Source organism: Curcuma longa, chromosome 4 (genome assembly GCF_044706935.1).
Source record: "Curcuma longa cultivar G26 ecotype Majalengka, Jawa Barat chromosome 4, ITB_CL_G26_1.1, whole genome shotgun sequence".
NCBI lineage: Eukaryota > Viridiplantae > Streptophyta > Magnoliopsida > Zingiberales > Zingiberaceae > Curcuma > Curcuma longa.
This window is the reverse complement of record NC_133864.1, coordinates 12,814,544-12,833,828: the sequence shown is the minus strand read 5'-3', so window position 1 is coordinate 12,833,828 and position 19,285 is coordinate 12,814,544. Positions and strand designations below refer to the sequence as shown.

Genomic DNA, 19,285 nt, shown 5'->3' with positions numbered 1-19,285 from the left:
GATTATTGGGATTAAACCGTAAGGAATCTGTCCCTACCAATTTCATGGATTCCCATTGTATGAAATGGATCAATTTTAAGATGCAAAATGATCAGCTGCATCTGCATTTAGGGTTTCCAGATAAATCTTCCTTCTTTTTTTTTTTTTTCATGTTTCTTTCTGCCCATTTAAATTAATTAATTTTGAATTACACAGATATAATTTATTTTCACGAAAAAAATGTATTGTTTATTTATTCACAATCGCATGTAGCCAATGAACGACATGATGGCATCACTTTTAATTATCTTTTTCCAAAACACCCCCTCAAATCTCGCGGCCTTCCCGACCTTCAGTCGGGCCCGCCTTCGCGGCACGAAGAACGCGTCAAAATCCGTGCGGCTCCATGCATCTGACGGGCATCGTTTACTGGTCTGTCCTTTTAGGAAACCCCTTCAATATATTACGTATTACTAACTCGTCCCTACGGATGCTAATCAGCATGGATTTTCCACCTGCCTATTTAACGCAACGACCGGAATAATGCGGAATTAAAAAAAGGGACGAGATCTGATCGCATCAGCAGACGCCCCCGCGCCGTCCATCGCATTCCGCCCCCTCGTTACCCCCCTTCTCCCATCCGATTCCGATTGCTCCCGCCGCCTCCGAGATTCCAGTCCGATCGATCCGATCTCCATCCGACGTCCCACCGATCGCCGGCCTCGACTCCGCTTCGTCGTCAATCTCCGCGCCTCGGCGGATGGCAAACTCCGGATCTGCGAGGCTTTGTCGCTGACGGGAGTGAGAGCGTGGGCAGGGTGATAGAAGATGCCTGGACTCTTGATGAGATGCGCTGAATTCTCCGAGCCCGCCCGATCCCCGTCGCGTGACAGCATCTGGTCCAGGCACCGCGATAGCATCTCATTCGACCAGCTTGAGAAGGTAATCGGCGGGATGGATTGATCTAGTTTCTTGATTCGGTTTCGTTCCGGTGTTCTGCGTAGTTCTTGATTTGGAATTTCCTTTTTTTCCCTTCTTTCTTGGAGGTTCGGTATCCATTTTTTTGGTTCTAGATCCGTTAGTTTATTTATAATGGAAACATTTCGTTTCAATCGAATTTCAGCCAGAATGTATCAGTACTTCTAATATTTTCCATAATATGCTTTGTTCGCTATTTCGTTTGGATTTGTGAAACGTTGACGCAGGCTTTGTTCAATGTATGCATCTTGTGAGTCGTAAATTTGTAGCAACATTCAGTGATTTTCGTTTATTGCATGTATTGGTTTTTGACATCTGACAAGCGAATTTGGTTCCAGAAGTCTAGGTTTTGTTGATTAGTGTATGTACAATGGCAAATTTCTAATTCAAATGCTGTTCATATGGATGTCTATCCGTGAATGACATTTTGTTTCGCTTATTCTCACAGTTGGGGTGCTTGGTTTTTGTAGTCATTTTTGTATCTTGTAAATGATTTAATATGGCAAACATTAATCTTGTTGACAATGTAAATGAATTAGTTCTGGAGCGAGCTATCCCTTCAGGCACGAAAGGAGTTCCTGAGGCTCGATAAGCAGGCTTTATTTGAACATGCTAGGAGGAACCTCTACTGTTCAAGATGCAATGGATTGCTTCTGGAAGCCTTCTCACAGATTATAAACTATGGGAAGTCAATGCAACAGGGAGGTTCTGATTTTCAACTTTCAGATAGAGCTGGGAATTGCCAGTCTCAGGGCCGTAGTGACGTAGACGAGGTACAGGATCCATCGTCACATCCTTGGGGTGGTCTGACAACAACTAAGCATGGCCCTATCACAGTTCTTGACTGCTTTGTAAGGGCAAGGTCACTGAAGTCGCTCCAAAAAGTAAGTTGTTCTTGCTATGATCATCATATCTCAAGAAACGCCATGGCTCAATCCCAACTGAAATTCTCATACTTTTCATTTTATACTCTTTATATTTGTTTTTTGCTTTTTTCTCCTCATGCCTTCCTATCCATTTAGATACTTAAGTCTCTAAATGCATTATTGTTTTCAAAATTGAACCAACCTTACAATCCTTTTCCTTTTCCTGATTGCTGTTTTCTTGAAGGTTTTCACTTTTTTTTTTGTTATTCTGTAGGTGTTTGACAGTGCTCGAGTTAGGGAACATGAACGTGAATTACTTTATCCTGATGCTTGTGGAGGTGGAGCAAGGGGTTGGATAAGCCAAGGGATGGCTAATTATGGTAAAGGACATGGATCCAGAGAGACCTGTGCTTTGCATACTGCACGGCTTTCTTGTGAGACACTTGTGGACTTCTGGTCCGCTTTAGGTGAGGAAACCAGATTATCACTGTTGCGGATGAAGGAAGAGGATTTTATTGAGAGACTTATGTACAGGTGAAACTTAGAGTAAAGTGTGATATTCTACTAATATTTGAAAAAAAAAAACCTGGTTAGTCTTACATGGCAAGGTTTGGGTTGAAAATGAGCCATTTTTTACTCTCTGTAGTTTGCCAAAAATTAGCCACCTAACTTCAGAAATTGTTGTTTCTAATATTTATGTAGTAATACTGCAACAAGCTCAAGCTGTGAGTACCAACTATTTGAGTTGGCTACATGTATTTTATTTTGCTATTGAACTTCATGTAGGATTATATTGTTAAATGATATTTAAATTTATTAACTAAATTGCAATTACTTAATAAGGCCATCAAATATTCAGTTACTATGGTTGTAAAACACAATTTGAATGTTGCAGGTTTGACAGCAAGAAGTTTTGCAGAGATTGTAGAAGAAATGTCATTCGTGAATTCAAGGAGTTAAAGGAGTTGAAGCGATTGCACAAGGAGCCTTGTTGCACTAGATGGTTCTGTGTTGCAGATTCAGCTTTCCAATATCAGGTTTGATTTTGCTAGAATTATCTGTTGTTAATACCATAATATTTAGTGTCTTCCTTTGGTTTTTTTTTTTTTGCTGTGTTAATGTTGACATGTCAAATCTAGCAAGGTCTGTCACAAAGACTGTTATCCAACTTGGAAACTAACAGATGGCCTCGATATATTCACCACTCAGGTAACGGAAGATACTGTTCAAGCTGACTGGCACCAGTCTTTTACTGATGCAGATGGAGCTTATCACCATTTTGAATGGGCAATTGGCACCGGAGAAGGACAAACTGACATTTTAGGATTTGAAGATGTTGGCTTGAATGGAAGGGTCCAAGTAACTGGACTTGATCTTGGTGGTTTTGATGCTTTCTATATCACACTTAGAGCTTGGAAACTTGATGGTCGTTGCACTGAACTCTCTGTAAAGGCTCATGGACTTAAGGGACAAGATTGTGTTCATCACAGGCTCATAGTAGGTGATGGTTTTGTTACAATAACTGAAGGGGATAACATTAGAAATTTCTTCGAACATGCTGAGGAAGCTGATGAAGAAGAGGTATTTGCCACCAGAAATTATTGTTCATAATCATAAGGATAATGCAGTCATTGAAGGGATCATTTGAGCTGCTACTCATGAAATTGTTTGAATTTTACTGTTACTATTTTTTTGTTGCTTAATTAATTTACAAAACAGGATGATGATGCAATGGAGAAAGATGGAAATGAGCTTGACAGAGATAGTTCCCAATCACAGAAGCATGCTAAGAGTCCTGAATTGGCTAGGGAGTTTCTTCTAGATGCTGCAACTGTTATATTCAAAGAACAGGTGCCTCTGACTTATTATTATATCAGCATTTCTGCAATTGGGTTCATTTATCTTTTACTTGTTGCAATTAATTATACATATAAGTTAGTTGTTATCACTGAAACTTATTTCTGATGTCAACAATTCATGATTTCCTGGTATGCAATTCTAAATATAGTTGATAAAGCACAAGGTGACTATTATAACTCTCAAGGCTCTAAATATAGACGATACTGGTATATTTTAAAAATATATCTAGCATGATTTACCACACTTCAATTTGTTGGGACAACCCTTTGCTGCATGAAATTTGGCACGCCACCTGGCACCCAGCTATGGTTCTGATTGTGAAATGAGTTCCGTATTTTGAAATCTATTGTTCATAATAATAGTCTTACCAGATCTAAATTTAAAACATTTAGCTTTTAAATCACAAACAGTTGTAAACTTCTTTGTCTAATTAATGACATTCTTCCAGGTTGAAAAAGCATTCAGAGAAGGTACAACACGACAAAATGCACACTGTATATTTGTTTGCCTTGCCCTAAAATTGCTTGAAGAGCGCCTTCATGTTGGTTGCAAAGAAGTTATTACTTTAGAAAAACAGGTAATTCTTTGTTCCTGGATCTTTGATTGTTAAAATTTCAGATCTTTTTTTATGTTACCAAATACTGCAAGGCTCAAAAACAGCAAATTTCCAGGGTCTTATATCTGAACTTATTAATTATTTCTCAGACTAAACTCCTTGAGGAAGAAGAGAAAGAGAAACGTGAAGAAGAAGAACGCAAGGAGAGGAAAAAAACAAAAGAACGGGAAAAGAAGCTTAGAAGAAAAGAGAGGCTAAAAGAAAAAGGTAGGGAGAAGGAAAAGAAGCTTACTGAATCAAAGTCACATGATTCTTTGCCTGCAGACTCAAGTATATCATCTATCAGTTCTCATGATGAATCACTTATCATTTTGCATCATGGGGATTCTGTTGATGAAGACGTTGATAGTTCTATTATTCAAAACCCTGATTCTCTTGATAATATGGATGAGAAGTCCTCAGGTGTGACTGTCACTGTGAATCATGAAACTGTAGAACACCAATCTGATATTGATGGAAACCTTCATGTTAATAATGAAACTTCTTCTGCATGTGAATATTCAAAATCATCAGGACGGAAACCAAGACCAAGGAAAAATTACCTTTTAGGTCAGGCATCCAACTGGTTTGGTAGGCGCTGTTGCTATAATGCTAAAGAAATTAGTAATCAGCAAGATAAAGCTGGCATTCATTTGTGTTCCTCCAGAGGCAGAGGCACAAATAGTTTGCACAGACCCTCAAAAGAAAGGTTTGCAAAGCATAATCATAGAAGTTGCAATCCCCAAAAGGAGAGAGATCAAGATAGATTTGTTTCAATGGGTAGACTAGGGAAGGAGATAAAGATTGCCAATAAACCAGAGTATGCAGTGCATATGCCCAGGTTGTCCTATCAGAATGCTAAATATGGTAGTGGCTATTATTCACATGATAATTTTTCGTTTCCAAAAGGAAAACATGTTATTAATTCTCCAGGCAAAGAGATTTTCAGGAAGCAGGTTTGGGAACCACTGGATGCACAGAGAAAGGTATCTAGAAATCATTCTGATCCTCAACTGACCTCAATAACATGTTTGGAACCCTCCCAGACAGCAGGTTTTGTCAAAGGTGAAAGTGGTTGTCAGCAGCATACCACACTTGAATCAGTTAGTGATGTATGCTTGGCTAACAATTCTACAAGTTCAGGAGAATTAGGTACTATGATGAGTTGTGATGCTCATGTTTGCCATGATAATTTAGACAACATTGATACTGGTACTGATGTTGCTTGCCAGGATAAACTTGGTCCCTTAAGAAAGAAAGAGAATTATTTGAAGAATGATACAGAGGAGGATCTCAGCCCTGCCAAAATCACTTCTTCTGATCCAGTAAGGAGCTCTTCTAGTTCAGATAACTGTTTTTCATGTCCTAGTGAAGGAGATAGCAGTACTAGCTCTTCAAGTGGGCAAAATGCAGAGTCATCAGTAACTTCAGATTCAGAAGATGCTTCCCAACAATCTTGTGGTGGAGATGCATCAATACCCAATAATGATTTCTTCCAAAGATTGTCAGATGAATTTCCAGATAACAAGGGCAAGGCAAATGGCGACGATTCTTTTTCAAGCTTTATTGCAGGATGTCCATCTGAGAACTGTCTGGAATGTGATTATCCAGTAGAAAATTCAGTTGCTGGCAGTGAATCCTATAGTGGACAACCTGGATATGTGACCCCTCCAATTAAACACATGTTACCAGGAGCAAACCATAGTATGAATCTGCCATATGTCCACTCTCCAGCCTTTGGCTACCATACCTGGAACTTAGATCCTTGGCAATGTGCTTGTAATGGATTCATGACATATCCCCAGGCTAACCATTATTTGCTTCCAAATCATCTTGGATATCGTCCTTGGAAAGACAGGCATTCTGATTTCACGATTCATTACGGTCCTGTACAACCTGTAGCCTTATCTGTTTTTGATGCAAACAAAGAATTATTGTATCAAACAACTAACAGAATGAATCTTGGAACCTTTAAAGAACAAAAGGGCCATGACCAATCTTGTGGGTTTCAGCAATCACACTCTCTTATTGAACCAATTGGCCACCGGCGGTCAGTTTCAAATAGGCAAGTGCCATCAAAACCTTTGTCTGCAGAAAAAGGCATTGGTGAACATTGTGCCAAGCCAAACAGTGAACATCCATCCTTTTCTTTATTTCACTATGGCGGTCCGGTAGATGCAAATACTGCTGGATTTAATGGAAAATCACATCCTCTTAAAGATGAAACCACTGGTGGTATAGTCTCCAACTTATCAACAACTCAGGGTCAGGCTTGCTCAAAAGAGGAAATAGAGGTTGAAGAGTATTGCTTGTTTTCTTCTAGATATGATGCAAAATTTTCATTCTTTTGATGCAGTTCAAGTAAGCATGCTATTTAGGCTTCTCTGCTCTAGTTGTGAAGGTGTGATCAATTGTAGTCTATGATAAAACAATCCAATCTTCCTTATAAGTTTTAGCATATCCTCATTGGTTGGTGTTTTCCAGTTTGCGCTTCCTGTTACGGATTGTAAAAAGGAAATCTTCGAGTGATAATAGTTTTTACTGTTTCTTCCTTCAGACCAGTCAGTATTGAATTGAGATATGCTTTCCATGGTAAATGAAAATTGATTTATTACTTGTCTTCAGGTTCTTTGAGCAATTCCTTCACACTTTGTCGGCGAGCCAAGATTTGTTACAGGGGGCTTGCTTTGGTTGTGTCAGCATTACTTTATTTTCTTAGCCTTCGCAAATACTTTATTTCTAGTCTTCTTTCGGTTGCCATCTATTCTCCTCCCTTTGTGTTGGATATGCAACTTCTTAGCCTTTTGCCATCTTGTTATATATGCTGAAACAAAGAATATAGTGGTAGCTTCTGTTTTGCACAGGTAGCCTTTTTATATTTGATATATATATATATATATATATATATATATATATATATATATATGTATATACTCGCTTCCCGAACACAAAGTCGTCTTCTGTTTTGCAAAAGGTGGAATCCGACACTCTAGCAGTTTCACACGGTCGATCCCACGATTTTACACTTCATCTTCCATTTCTTCTCTTAGACTCGCATGTTTATTTCCTGAATTCTTGTGGATTTTGAAGTAAATTGAAAAACTACAAGTTAGTCAATTGCAGCGATCAACTTCTCTACTGATCGTGTGGGACCGTGGTATACATCCAGTCGTTTGATCGCTTTCTCTGATCCTCACGAGTTTTCTAGGATTTACAGTTTGTGTGGTTTAGTTGAGAGAAATCTCAATTTTTGTTTTGTATCCGCAAAATTCTCCTTTTTTCCGCTTGCGATCACTTAGGTGGAGTGGAACCCTAGTTGCATTTGTTGGTCGTTTTTTTTTCGAAATAACATGTGCGCTTGTAGATCCTTTCATGTTTTTGCTCGCTATAGAGGATCCTCTAAATGAAGGAGAAGAAGACTGTTTCTACGTTGAAGCGTGTATTACTTAATTGTGCTTCTCAGGTTCGTAAAAATTAGTCATCCAAAATTCGTCAGTTAGAGCATATGTTCTTTTGTTGGTATTTTAATTTTTTTTTCAATTTTTCTTCAGACAAAAGAATATGGCTTGTGCATCTCAAGAAAAGTTCCAGAGATTGAGCGTGATATGTGTTTGAATGAATTCCTTAAACTAAAAGCATGCATGCAGTGCACGATATCTAAACAAATTTACTGTTAAAGAACATTTTCTTGATTATGAATCATTCTGGAGTTGCCTGAGTATTTAATTACCGCACAATGACTGTTCTATCTTTTTTTTTTTTCTCTTTGTTTTATAAACATTCCTCTACTGATACAAAATATCATCTATTGTTCTTAAAGATCAGAAACAAGGTATAGAATTGACTCAGCAGCTTGATAAGCCATTTGGGTTCCCTCTTGAATGCTTGGATATCCTTGGAGCTGCTGGAAGATTAAGTTAAAATTAAAGGTTTGAAGCTTGAGTTGTATCGAGCAGGTTCTGTTTAAACATTGAGTTATTTGCTAATATTGCTTGCTTCATATATCTGTAAATGAGTACAAAGAGTTATATAGTGACAGGTTACCTGGCTAGAGGTAACACAATTATGTTTAAGTCTTTGATCAGCTCTTCTGGAATATTTGTGAGGATGCTGGTTTTATTCAGTTGGTACATCTCAGTTGGATCCTCCCAGTTCTGATTTTGTTGGTGAAGTGCTTGTTTATTTCATCAGATATTCCCTTGATGCAAAGTTAATAGGGATTCAAAGGTTTAATCATGAGATACAATTCAAGAATAGAGAATTCGGGCAGAGATTTAGTCACATATGCAAAACTGACTCTGAGAGAATACTTGGATTCTTTTGGACAGAGTGCCTCTCCTGTGATCTTATATTGATTGAGACACGGTTGTTTCACCAAAAAGCTCATTACAATGCAGCTACAAATGCTGATTTGCACATTTTATTCTATAATGTTTTATTTTTAAATATCTTATTAAAGTATTTTGACAGCATTGTATTTAATAAGGTAACACATCATAGTTTTATGTGGTCATGTGACAATTCATACTACTCGGAGTCAAAATAGATCTGGCTAACAAGTAACAACAAGAAAATAAGAGTTTTCCCTATTTTTTAGAACCCATTCTTTATTTGTGATGGCTCATTTTGTCAAACAATTTAGTTAGATTGAATTGAAATTTTATCAATCCATTTTAAGATGAATTCAGATGAGTTGACTCATTTAGGTTCACGATTCGCGTGAATTGGTCTACGGCGGACTTAGTTGGCTCGCGAGTTGAGAAAAATTATTTATTTATTTTAAATTTTAAAATTAAAATAAAAAATTCAATGAATTAGTGAGTTTAATTCGTCTAAATTATTATTCAAATTTAAATATTTCAACTTTATTAATTTAAATTGTAATTCAAATTTAAATTTTTTTTTTATATTTTTTGACAGGTTCATAGGTAGGTCCGTCTAATCCGTAATCTGCAATCCGTCTTGGATTAGAATGGATTAGAGATTTTTTAATCCGTCAAATTAGTAGGTTAGTTTGTTCCGCTATACCATATGATGATTTTTAATGAGTTAATTTGTTCCGTCATAAATTGATCTGCTTGACAACTTTGCTAATAATTAACATATGTTTGATTTGTTTACTCAATCATAGTCTGGCATTCTAATTTATTATTTCTTAGCATTGCCCACATTTCCATTTGCTATCCCCGTAAATCAGTCATCAAAACAAAGACTTTGATCGAATTGATTCATGTGAAAATTCGAATCATACAAAAGGGGAAATGATCATCAAGGTTTCCAAATTATGAAATAACCTTTTTAGAGTTTCAATATTATTAGATTATCATACTACCAAGGATTTGTAATGTTTGGAAACGATTCTGACAACATTGCAATTTCGCAAAAAACAAAAAAAAAAAACAAGGTCTCAGTGTACGGCAAACAAAAAGATAATGACTTGGGAAAGTGACATCTATAACAATTAGTGTTCAAGCTCAACTATTACAGAAAAAAAAAATAATCTGACACACGAAATTTTACTGTTGCATTAAATTCAGTTATTACAGCACACTAGCAAAAATTTTAAACTGGTTCCTAAAAGCTTTATGCAAGTTCCTAAACAATTCGGATGAAACCAGGGTGGTCGTTAAGAACAACAAATTGCTCTTCCGATCATTAGATCAGGAATTAGAACATGTTTCATATAAATGGGAAATAATTAAACATAATCATAAATTCAACAAAGCCTGTTAGTCACTTCAAATATAATAAAACAAAAAAAAAATCTCACGAAACTGAATATGGATTGCCAGTGGCTAATCTACATGGAAATGTCATGATAAAAACACCTTTTGATATTTACTCCATACCTCATATGAACCTATAATTTCCAGTGTCGAAAGCTGTTGGAAATTACCAGTCGAGCACATAAAATCCAAAGAAAGCCATTGGAGTACTGCTGCTTCCTCAAGTGAAAGGATAAAAATTCGAAAAGAGCAAACTGCCGAGGAGGACATAACTGACAAAGTAAGCACAGACCAAGCAGCCCACTCTTCTGGAGTTGATCCTGTTTGAGACTAACAGGTGAGATGCAAACCAGTAGATAGGAGGGCTGGCTGACAAGAAGCGCGTTGATACCTGGAAGAGAAAACATGTTCTAGGCATTTGAGGAGCAAACCCTATTTAGCAAAGAAGAAATATATCACATGTCCATGCCAATGATGACATGGGATTAACCAAAAGATGACTTTATATATATATATATATATAGGAAGAGAAGGTTGTAGTCTAGAAATTCGATGAAGAGAGACAACTGAAAATTTGCTAAGTATCCAACTGACTCATCTCTGATAGCTTCGTTTTTTGGCAAGTGATTAGTAAACTTGATCTAAAATTCCTATCCTGGCAATCTCAGTAAATTGAATGATATAACCAATTGAATAAGCCCACATGTGATTGAGCCCATCTGTCCTAATCCAATTACCACAGTGAGAGGGTTATTGGTCTCCCACACTATTGATTCATAAACTTAAAATTGGAATCTAAACTTTTATTTCTAGTCTTGTGAAGCCCCTTCAAGTTTAATCACTTTGAATTTATTCTTGCAATAGCCTATCAATTTCTCCTTGAATTTGCATCATATTCAAACTTAATAGCTTGGAGGATTAACTCAAAATGCTTAACCACAAGTTGTGGTACACTGTTACAAAGGCCCCAAATCCACAATTTATGATGTGAGAATTTAGATTTTCATTATCTACACTGGGGGTCAGGTCATCGAGACGAATGACCACAATATAGTCCAGAAACCATGCATACTCCAGTTCTCAATCAATTATTTTAAATTCCTAGATAACAAATATACATGAAATAAACAAAATATTGAGTACAAAATCTTATGAAAAGGATATCAATATACATAACATTGAAAACTAAGATTAACAGTTGCTTGGGTTGGAAGGCTTTCTTTTAGTAAGTTGTGGGATATAATATATAAAGAAATTTTAAGATTCAAATAGCTAGTGTTGTCTAATATTGTTAGATTTGTGAAATCTAAATAGTGCTAGCATGAATTTAATATAGTTGTTCTGTTTTTATTGCCTTGTCAATCTAGAAGGAATTATTCCTATGAGTAAACAGCATCTATTCATGCTTTACTTGGGTTGTCATCTTGAGCTTTTTTCATGTGAGCAGTCATTTCATCAAACTTAACAGTGCTAAACGGAAGGTATTGATGAAACATAAACTGACCTGTACATGCATCACGAAGAAAGCTGTGAATGTCAGAAAGGCCAGATGCAAGATAAAAGGAAGAACCAAGACGAAGTCAATTTCTTGTTTTGAATGAAGTATTTGATCAAGAGAATTATGATCTTCTGAACACTCTGAAATTTTCTGTTTTCTTTGCTGCTGCTTTCTCCGCATAATCATCTTCTGAGCTGTACAAGTTGCAAGTATTGCAAGACTTGTCACTGAGGGCAAAAACTAATTACAAAAAATTTATACAAAAAGCAACTTATAGTATTAAACAAGCCTAGTTACAGCTGCTCTTACACCTTGACTGAAGTGTGAAATCTACATACTATACTAGCAAAATTTGTTCTCCAACATTCATTAACTACCACAAAATATATGGATGAAAAAAAGTAACAAAAGAAAAAGGTTGATCAAATAATCAATTATCCTATGTACCAGAAGTTAAGGTAATTATCACTTCTGTAGACTCAAACTTCTGTTTACATGGAGGGGTAAACGGACAATGGATGTTCGAACATAAAGAGAGTGTATAATCATGATAAACAAACATTCTAGTATTTAAAAACTACATGAAAGCCCTTTTATTTCATGTACAATAGTTATTTAACAGAGTTAAGTTAAACGACCAGCATATCTCACATAACTGGGATTACAAGTGCTCAAAAAATTGAGAATTAATACCTTGACCATTATTATAAGACATATCATTTGCTGAAGCATGGGGAGCATCTGAACTTTTATTTGCTTCAACTGACTTTGGCACAAGAGTAAAATCATTTTTCTTGTGTATATGTAATGGCTGAAAAGCTTCATATAGTAAATTTGAGTAAAGAATAACCGAGCCAATGGCCAGAGACAGAGTCGGAGAAGCGAGAAGAAAATTAGGCAACTGTTTTACTTGAAAATATCTGAGGAAACCTACTCCCCTAGTATCAACGAAAAGCAGAAGATTCAGTCACCAAAACAAGAGTAAAAAAAATGTAAGTAATGATGCAAATAATTTAAAGCAGAAAAAAATTAATCCTCGGACAAACTCTTGAGGCCAATGTTGATACACATACATGAAATAGTTTAGGGAGAAATACCAGTAATGACTTTGAAGGAAACCATATAGAAGAGGGACTTTCTCATTGCACCAAGGCCTCGAATCAGTTGAATTACCACCTAAGCAGATAGTGAAGTATCCATATGCTTGGAATGCCAGAAATGGCACAAATACTAAAATAGATTGTATGGCTCCAATCAGAATTGCCTGTGCTGCCTACTTAAGGAAAATAAGTATAGCAAAAATCAAATTCACTGCTACAACAAACTAATGAAATCCACAAAGAGAGGCTCAGTCACTTAATAGCATCAGCAAAGCAATCTTACCAGCAACTTCTTTTTATGAATGGTAGCATCATAAGCATGTCTCAGTGCCTGAAAACAGAAATAACCAGCATTAAGTGCTCCATTTGACCGAGCTGAACCAGAGAGTGCAAGCAGGAGGATCGCCACAGTATTTGCACCAGAAAATACATAGTATATTCCCCCAAGTGAAAATAAGGCATATAGACTCTCTGAATAGCTGTCAAGGAAATATCTATCATTAATCAAATGGAAAATCTAGAATAAGAAAAATAATCTGAAAGATCACATGAACAAGAGCATTACATTGATGAATAAAAAATTGATGCTGGGTTAAAGCAGAACAAAACTGATGCTCGTAATGCAGACGCTGTGTCTTTTAAGACTATAAATGATACCCTGTAATCGTGTAGCAAAGGCATAGTTAGCGTAATACAATTTGTCTCGTTCGACTAACATTGCACAGATAAAAAAATTAATAGTTAAAACAAGTAAATCAAATGCCTACGGAAGAAAACTAGTTTTAAATTAAAGATCTCTGAGATACTTGAAGTAGATTATTACGTCGAAGACTACAGAAACAGGAATGGATGAATGATGACAAATCCATTTAGATTCTCAAGAAAAACTTCTCACCTATAGAAAAGAAGAATCAAAATTTTAGAAGTGATCATGAACAAGTCCAACTTACCTATAGAAGAAAACTGCAGCAAGCAAAAAGGCAAGATTGTTCAACAGATAACCTGATATCGCCAACACAGCTCTGTACCCAATGATTGGTACCAAAGGAGCAAACACTACAAACCGAGAAAAGGGAATAAACAAGTCATTGGACAGCATGATAAAGCTATTTCCTTTGCATCAAAGTCTAGGTCAAGAGTTAGAAGCAGAAAAAAAAATCCAAATTTTAGCTCACCGGATCGAGAAAGTAGGACGATGCAGGCGGGAAGAAGCGGGAGGAAGGCATACGCGTGTTCGTACTCGTAGCCGCACTGCGCGATCCGGAGGAAGAAGACACCGTCCCAGACGACGCTGGCCTCAATCGCTGCCCCTACCCGGGGCCAAAGGACGGCTTCCGGCGGTTGGTCACGGGCAGTGGTAGTGAGGCAGCTAGGGTTGAGGGAGGCGGATGTGTCATAGGGGGCGAAGAGAAGGCGCCAGAAGGCGATCAGAGTCAGAAGGATGAGCCTCGACAGGAGCGCAACGCGGATCAGGAAGCGCTCCGCCGCTCTCTCATCGTCCTTCTTCGCCATCGGCATGGCGTCGAAACCGAGATCGAGCTACCTTCGATCTGGTTGTTCGCTCGTTACTCGACGGGCTCAGTTCGACCGAGCCGGGACTCAGCGAGCGCCGTCGAATCCAACTATAATTTTCAACATGCTCCTCTCATTTTATTAATTTTTTTAAAACCCCTCCAATGTTTAGTTAATGCTTAAATATCCCTCTAAAAATTTTAATTTGTTAGATCAAAATATTCATTTCATACTTTTTTAATTACCACTAAATGATTCATTTGACATTTTAACAAAAATAATAATAATAAATCTCAGTTAGTCTCATGGACTCAATCCTTGGGGGTGACTGAAGAAAAGTTTTCCACCGACCACCAGGATAAATCGGGAAGCGCATACGGCGGCCAATCCAAATGCCCAGCATCCTTTGATTGTGTTCACATTTGGAAGAAAATTCTTACAAATACGCCATAGTTGGAGATCGAACCGTGAGTCCCTGGGTCATACTCGGATATCATACCGTTGCACCTTTACCCCGGGAACAATTTAACTTTAGAGGGTGATCCGATTGAGATCGAGCGATGAACTGGTGACATACGGAGAGCTCGGATAGATGAGTGGCACTAACAAAATGATGAGTCAACGATGAGGAAGAGGTGGATTGTCGAATTGGGATTAGGATAATCTTCGAACAGTTGTTAGAAGAAGATTAGAAGGGAGCTAAGGCAAATCTCAGGACTCTTATCTCTTCCCAAAGGACGTATCTTTTTTATCTTTACTAAAAGGTGCACTCTTTTACAATGGACACTATAATAACTGTTGCGTCTAAATAACCATAATATAGGAAGTGCAACCCATTTGAACTTGGGATGCTCAACCACTTGACACTCAATAGGTGATGTTTAACCCGCGGGCCACTCAACCATTCGGGTGCTTAGGAGTTTGACATTGGATGCTCAACCACTTGACACTCAATAGGTGGTGTTTGGCCCTCGGGCCACTCAACCATTCAGGTGCTCAGTAGTTTAACACTTGAGCATTTAGCCATTCGATACTCGATAGTCGATAGGCGAACATTCACCACTCGAGTAGTCGTTCGATACTCAACCACTCAATAGGCAAGCATTTGGTCACTTGGCACTCAAGTAGTTGTTCGGTGCTTGACTAATCAATAGGCAGGCATTCAATAACTCAGCACTCGAGTAATTGTTCGACGTTCAGCCACTCGACACTTGGACGCACGACAGTTTGACACTCGGGTGCTCAATCACTTGGGGTGATCGAGCTTTCAGCGCTCAAAATGCTTAGGCATTCTAATGTTCGGGAATGCAACCCACTCAACATTCGACAGATAGGCGCTTGGCTACTCGAACACAAGCAATTGTTCGATGCTCGCAACCCACTCGGACACAGACAATTGAACAACTGTTTGACACTCAAGCTGAGGGTTATAACTTGAGATTGGGCCATGTAGATGCATCCTATTAAAGAGCGGAGCTAGGTACAAATGTACCTAGGCTTCAACTCGGGATATGTTCAAAGATTTGTTATGATTTTGATAGAAAATTGCTTTGATTCCGGTTGATGAGCAAAATTATTACAGTATTAGTCCGAAGGGCTAAGGCTGATTATAAATCTTAACTCTGCCATTGATCCTACTGATTTAGTCCGGACTAGATATCTACTATAGAAGGTTTAAATAATTTTCAAAAATCCCTCTTTTTTTAAAATAAAGAATACAAAATTATAACTTCAGAGCAGTTCCCTTCCTCACGCACGTTACTTCCAGCTTCTACCTCTGTCTACCTTATGAATCTCAAATTGTCAGAGGCATCACCAAAGGAAGAAAATAAAGAAACAATCAGAAAACAAAAAAAAAAAAGCAAAAGAGAATCAAAGCGAACGCTTTGGATATTAATTCTTCTCTCTTTTTCCAGTCGGTCTCTGTATTTTCTGCATATATATTGCAACTTTAAAAGAAAAGAGAAGGAATAAATGGAAAAGATAAAGCAAGAAGGATGAGATATCCCAAGGAACGAGGCCGCCGACCTCTTCAAAACTGTCGAAATGGAGGGAAAAAAGCGAAATTTCCTTTGGGATTAGAGGAGATGAACAACGAGAAGTCTTGTAAAATGGAGAAAAAAAAAGTGAGGAAAAAAATCTTTAGGATTAGAGCGAGTGTTTTTCCGACTCTAGTAAAAGTGTCCTGCAAAAGGAAAGAAAAAGAACAAAAATGACGTAAAAATATACATAAACATGATTTTAAAACAAGATTGGCTAATTGATATATCCATAATAATCTATGATTAATAGAGGATGTGGGCCGGGCCGGCCTAGGTTTGGATGGGCCGGGCCGACCTAGTTAATTTTTTTTATTAAAGGAGTGTTTGACCACCGACATCCTAGGGGAGTACTCACCTTGGTTCCGTAGAAGTAAGTTAGAAAGATTGAGAAATAGAACCATATGATTTGATTCATTCTCAATAGCCATTCTTTTGTCAACGGATGCTTTTATTACACTCGTAGTCTCTAAAGGAGGATAACCAACTATGTAACATCTACATTGATAATTTAAACATTGTATACGTCATTAGTCCGATCATTTGTAGGGACTACCTGTAATAACGAACTTGCAAAATGGATCTGTTTATCATAAAGAGATTCGTCGTTCCTGACTCTGCTTTACTTTAATTGTTATTTGAAAAAAAAGATCCTAATAAATTTTTGATAAAAGATGCTAAGAATTTGTCGGAGTTTTGACTAAACATCTCAGAAATAGAACTAACCACACTTCTTCATATACATCAGGAGTCCATTGATGAAAAGGAGCTGGGGAAAGCTTGAACTATGTCACTAATTGTTTTAAAATAATTTTAAAACAAGAGCCTTGTGAAATGTCATCACCTGAAAAATATATAATAAATATATATTGCGAAAAGGGCATCATATAAATTGAAGGAATATTTATAAAGAGTGATCAGAATTTTTTTTTTTCAAAAAAGAAAATGCAAGATAAGACGGATTGGATGGCCCAGCCATCATGGAATTAATTCCCATGATTTTCTTTTGACTCATGAACTCAAGAAAGGTGAACAACAGAGATGAAAGATTAAAAAAAAACCACACCTTAGGTCACAAATTATCATTTTGTTTAACAAAATTCTAAATTTTGGATGATCGAAATTCAAATATGTAAATGTTCAGTAGATTAGGATGAGACATTTAAGGGGTGTTTGGTTTTAGGTTTTCCATATGTAAATGTTCCATTGAGTTTTTGAAATTTGTGCAATGGACAAATAATGGGTGTTTGGATTTAGATGGATACATTTACATATTTTAACCCCAACTTTCCGTTGAAAAAATACAACTTAAAACCAAACACCCCCTTAATATGGCAGGAATTTGAAATCTCTCTTCCATCCTCCATTTTTATAAAGAGTGATGCTACTTGTTACAACATATTCCCGTCACAAATTTGTGATACTGTTCAATCACAATCACCCATTCAATCACAATCATCCATTCAATCTATGATCAGGATTTAATTTTAATTTTAAAATTTAACGCAATTCCCGTCACAATATAACTTTTATAAATCAACACCAACGGTAGCAAGATTAACATTTAGCACCCCAAATTTTCATAATTATCATTGGACAATGCCACGAGAAAAAGCGGTACCTGGATGCGTTGTCTTGTACACCGGTAGCTCGTCTCTATAACCGCCACCACCGCCGGCGCCGGCGCCGTTAATCGTAAGATTCTCCAGTTCAAATAGATCGGAGCTCAAATCGCTCATCTCGTCTTCATCCTCTTCTTCTTCGACTTCCAAACACCTCAGCATCTTCTCCACTTTCCTCCTCGCCTCCTCCTCCCTCGCAATCCTCCGCCACTGCGGCCAGCCGCCTCTGATCCTCCGCCCTCGCCGCCGCCACACGTTCGCCCGCGTAAGGAATATTCTTGCCGCGCGGGAGGGCTTCCTCACCCATGATCACGCTCACCGGGTGGAACCTCACCGATCTCTTGACGCCCTCGTCATCCGAGGCCGGCCTCTGCCTCGGCAACGGCGTCTTCACGAGGCACGGCCGGGATCGAGTCGACGCCGCGTAGCATGTCGAGTCGTCGACGGTCGAGGGTTTCGATTTCCTCTGCTTCCCCGCGGCGTTGGCGAAGAGGGAGTTGAGGAGGCTGACGAAGCGGGACCCCGGGGACGCCGGCGCCTTGGATCGCCCCAGATCGCGCAGCTTGCTCCGGATCGAGCCCGACCTAGCCCTCCCGCGGTGGGCGCTTCGCCGGCGGCGAAGGAGCGCGCTGCGTCGGCCGGGGAGGCGGAGGAGGAGGGGGGCGCGCCGGCGGAGCGAGACGGCGGAGGGAGGGTGCGGATCGGCCGTATCCGGGCGGCGCGGCGGCTCGCGGACGAGTCGGGTTCGGAGGAAGAGGAGAACCCGCCGAAGCTGGAGTTATCGGAGGAGCTGGATGCGGAGATGTGCGGGAGGCCGCGGGGTCGGGTCAGCGTCCTCACCTTCGAGGGCGGAAGCGGCCGGCGCGGGGCAGCGACAGGGGATGGTTCGGGCGCTCCGCCGGCATCGGACTCGTCGATGGAGCGATAGATGACGTCGAGCAAGGTGGAGGAGAAGGATGGGCTCTCGCCGCCGCGCCGCGGCCGCTCCTTCCCCCATCGCTCCATTACTTCAACGACGAAATGATTTCCCCTTCCCTTTTTTGGTTTCTCCTCCGATTTCTTTCGCAGGAGAAAGAAAGAGAGAAGAGGAGCAGAAGTGGAAGGTGATGCTCTCTGCCCTATGAAGCCTCTCGCGCGCGTGCGCGTGCTGACATGGCGATCTCTTTTTTTCTTTTTATGTTCTCTCTCTCCGATGTGGGTCCCAAGAAGCTGTGGTCCGTCCGATCAGCTCCGATGTTGCCCATGATCGGAGGGCTTCCGATATCGGATCCTCGCCCGCTCGGTAAGCTTATTTCATTGCTACTCCTATTCCACCGTTAAGATTCGTTCCTCGTGTTGTCTCTGCTCCAATGGCACTTAAGGTAGACTCGTGGGGTTGGCGCGACTCAAACGATGGCTGGGGATTTGGATAAAGGTTGGGAAGCACATTAATATGTTCTTTCAATGGATACCAAGCCCTTCCTACCAAGTAAGGAAGCAACGGTCATTCCCTTCTGTCTTTAGTTCTAGG

At 39.0% G+C, this 19,285-nt stretch overlaps 2 protein-coding genes and 1 pseudogene across 2 annotated transcripts; 1 reads left to right on the top strand and 2 right to left on the bottom strand.

The window, feature by feature from the left end:
- Positions 1–560: 560 nt before the first annotated feature.
- Positions 561–6,839, top strand: LOC141828209 (uncharacterized). Its single transcript, XM_074715587.1, has 8 exons — positions 561–921; positions 1,497–1,841; positions 2,098–2,357; positions 2,719–2,860; positions 3,033–3,404; positions 3,543–3,674; positions 4,132–4,260; positions 4,389–6,839. Exons 1-8 carry the CDS (start codon positions 808–810, stop codon positions 6,627–6,629), a joined length of 3,735 nt encoding a protein of 1,244 aa, XP_074571688.1. The 5' UTR covers positions 561–807; the 3' UTR covers positions 6,630–6,839.
- A 2,940-nt stretch (positions 6,840–9,779) lies between these two features.
- Positions 9,780–14,120, bottom strand: LOC141828126 (uncharacterized). Its single transcript, XM_074715496.1, has 8 exons — positions 13,778–14,120; positions 13,553–13,658; positions 13,168–13,260; positions 12,886–13,081; positions 12,600–12,775; positions 12,196–12,440; positions 11,509–11,696; positions 9,780–10,395 (listed from the first exon to the last, which is right to left on the bottom strand). The coding sequence occupies exons 1-8, from the start codon at positions 14,118–14,120 to the stop codon at positions 10,225–10,227; spliced, it is 1,518 nt and encodes a 505-aa protein (XP_074571597.1). The 3' UTR covers positions 9,780–10,224.
- A 3,616-nt stretch (positions 14,121–17,736) lies between these two features.
- On the bottom strand, positions 17,737–18,795 carry LOC141825917 (protein BIG GRAIN 1-like; annotated as a pseudogene).
- Positions 18,796–19,285: the final 490 nt, after the last annotated feature.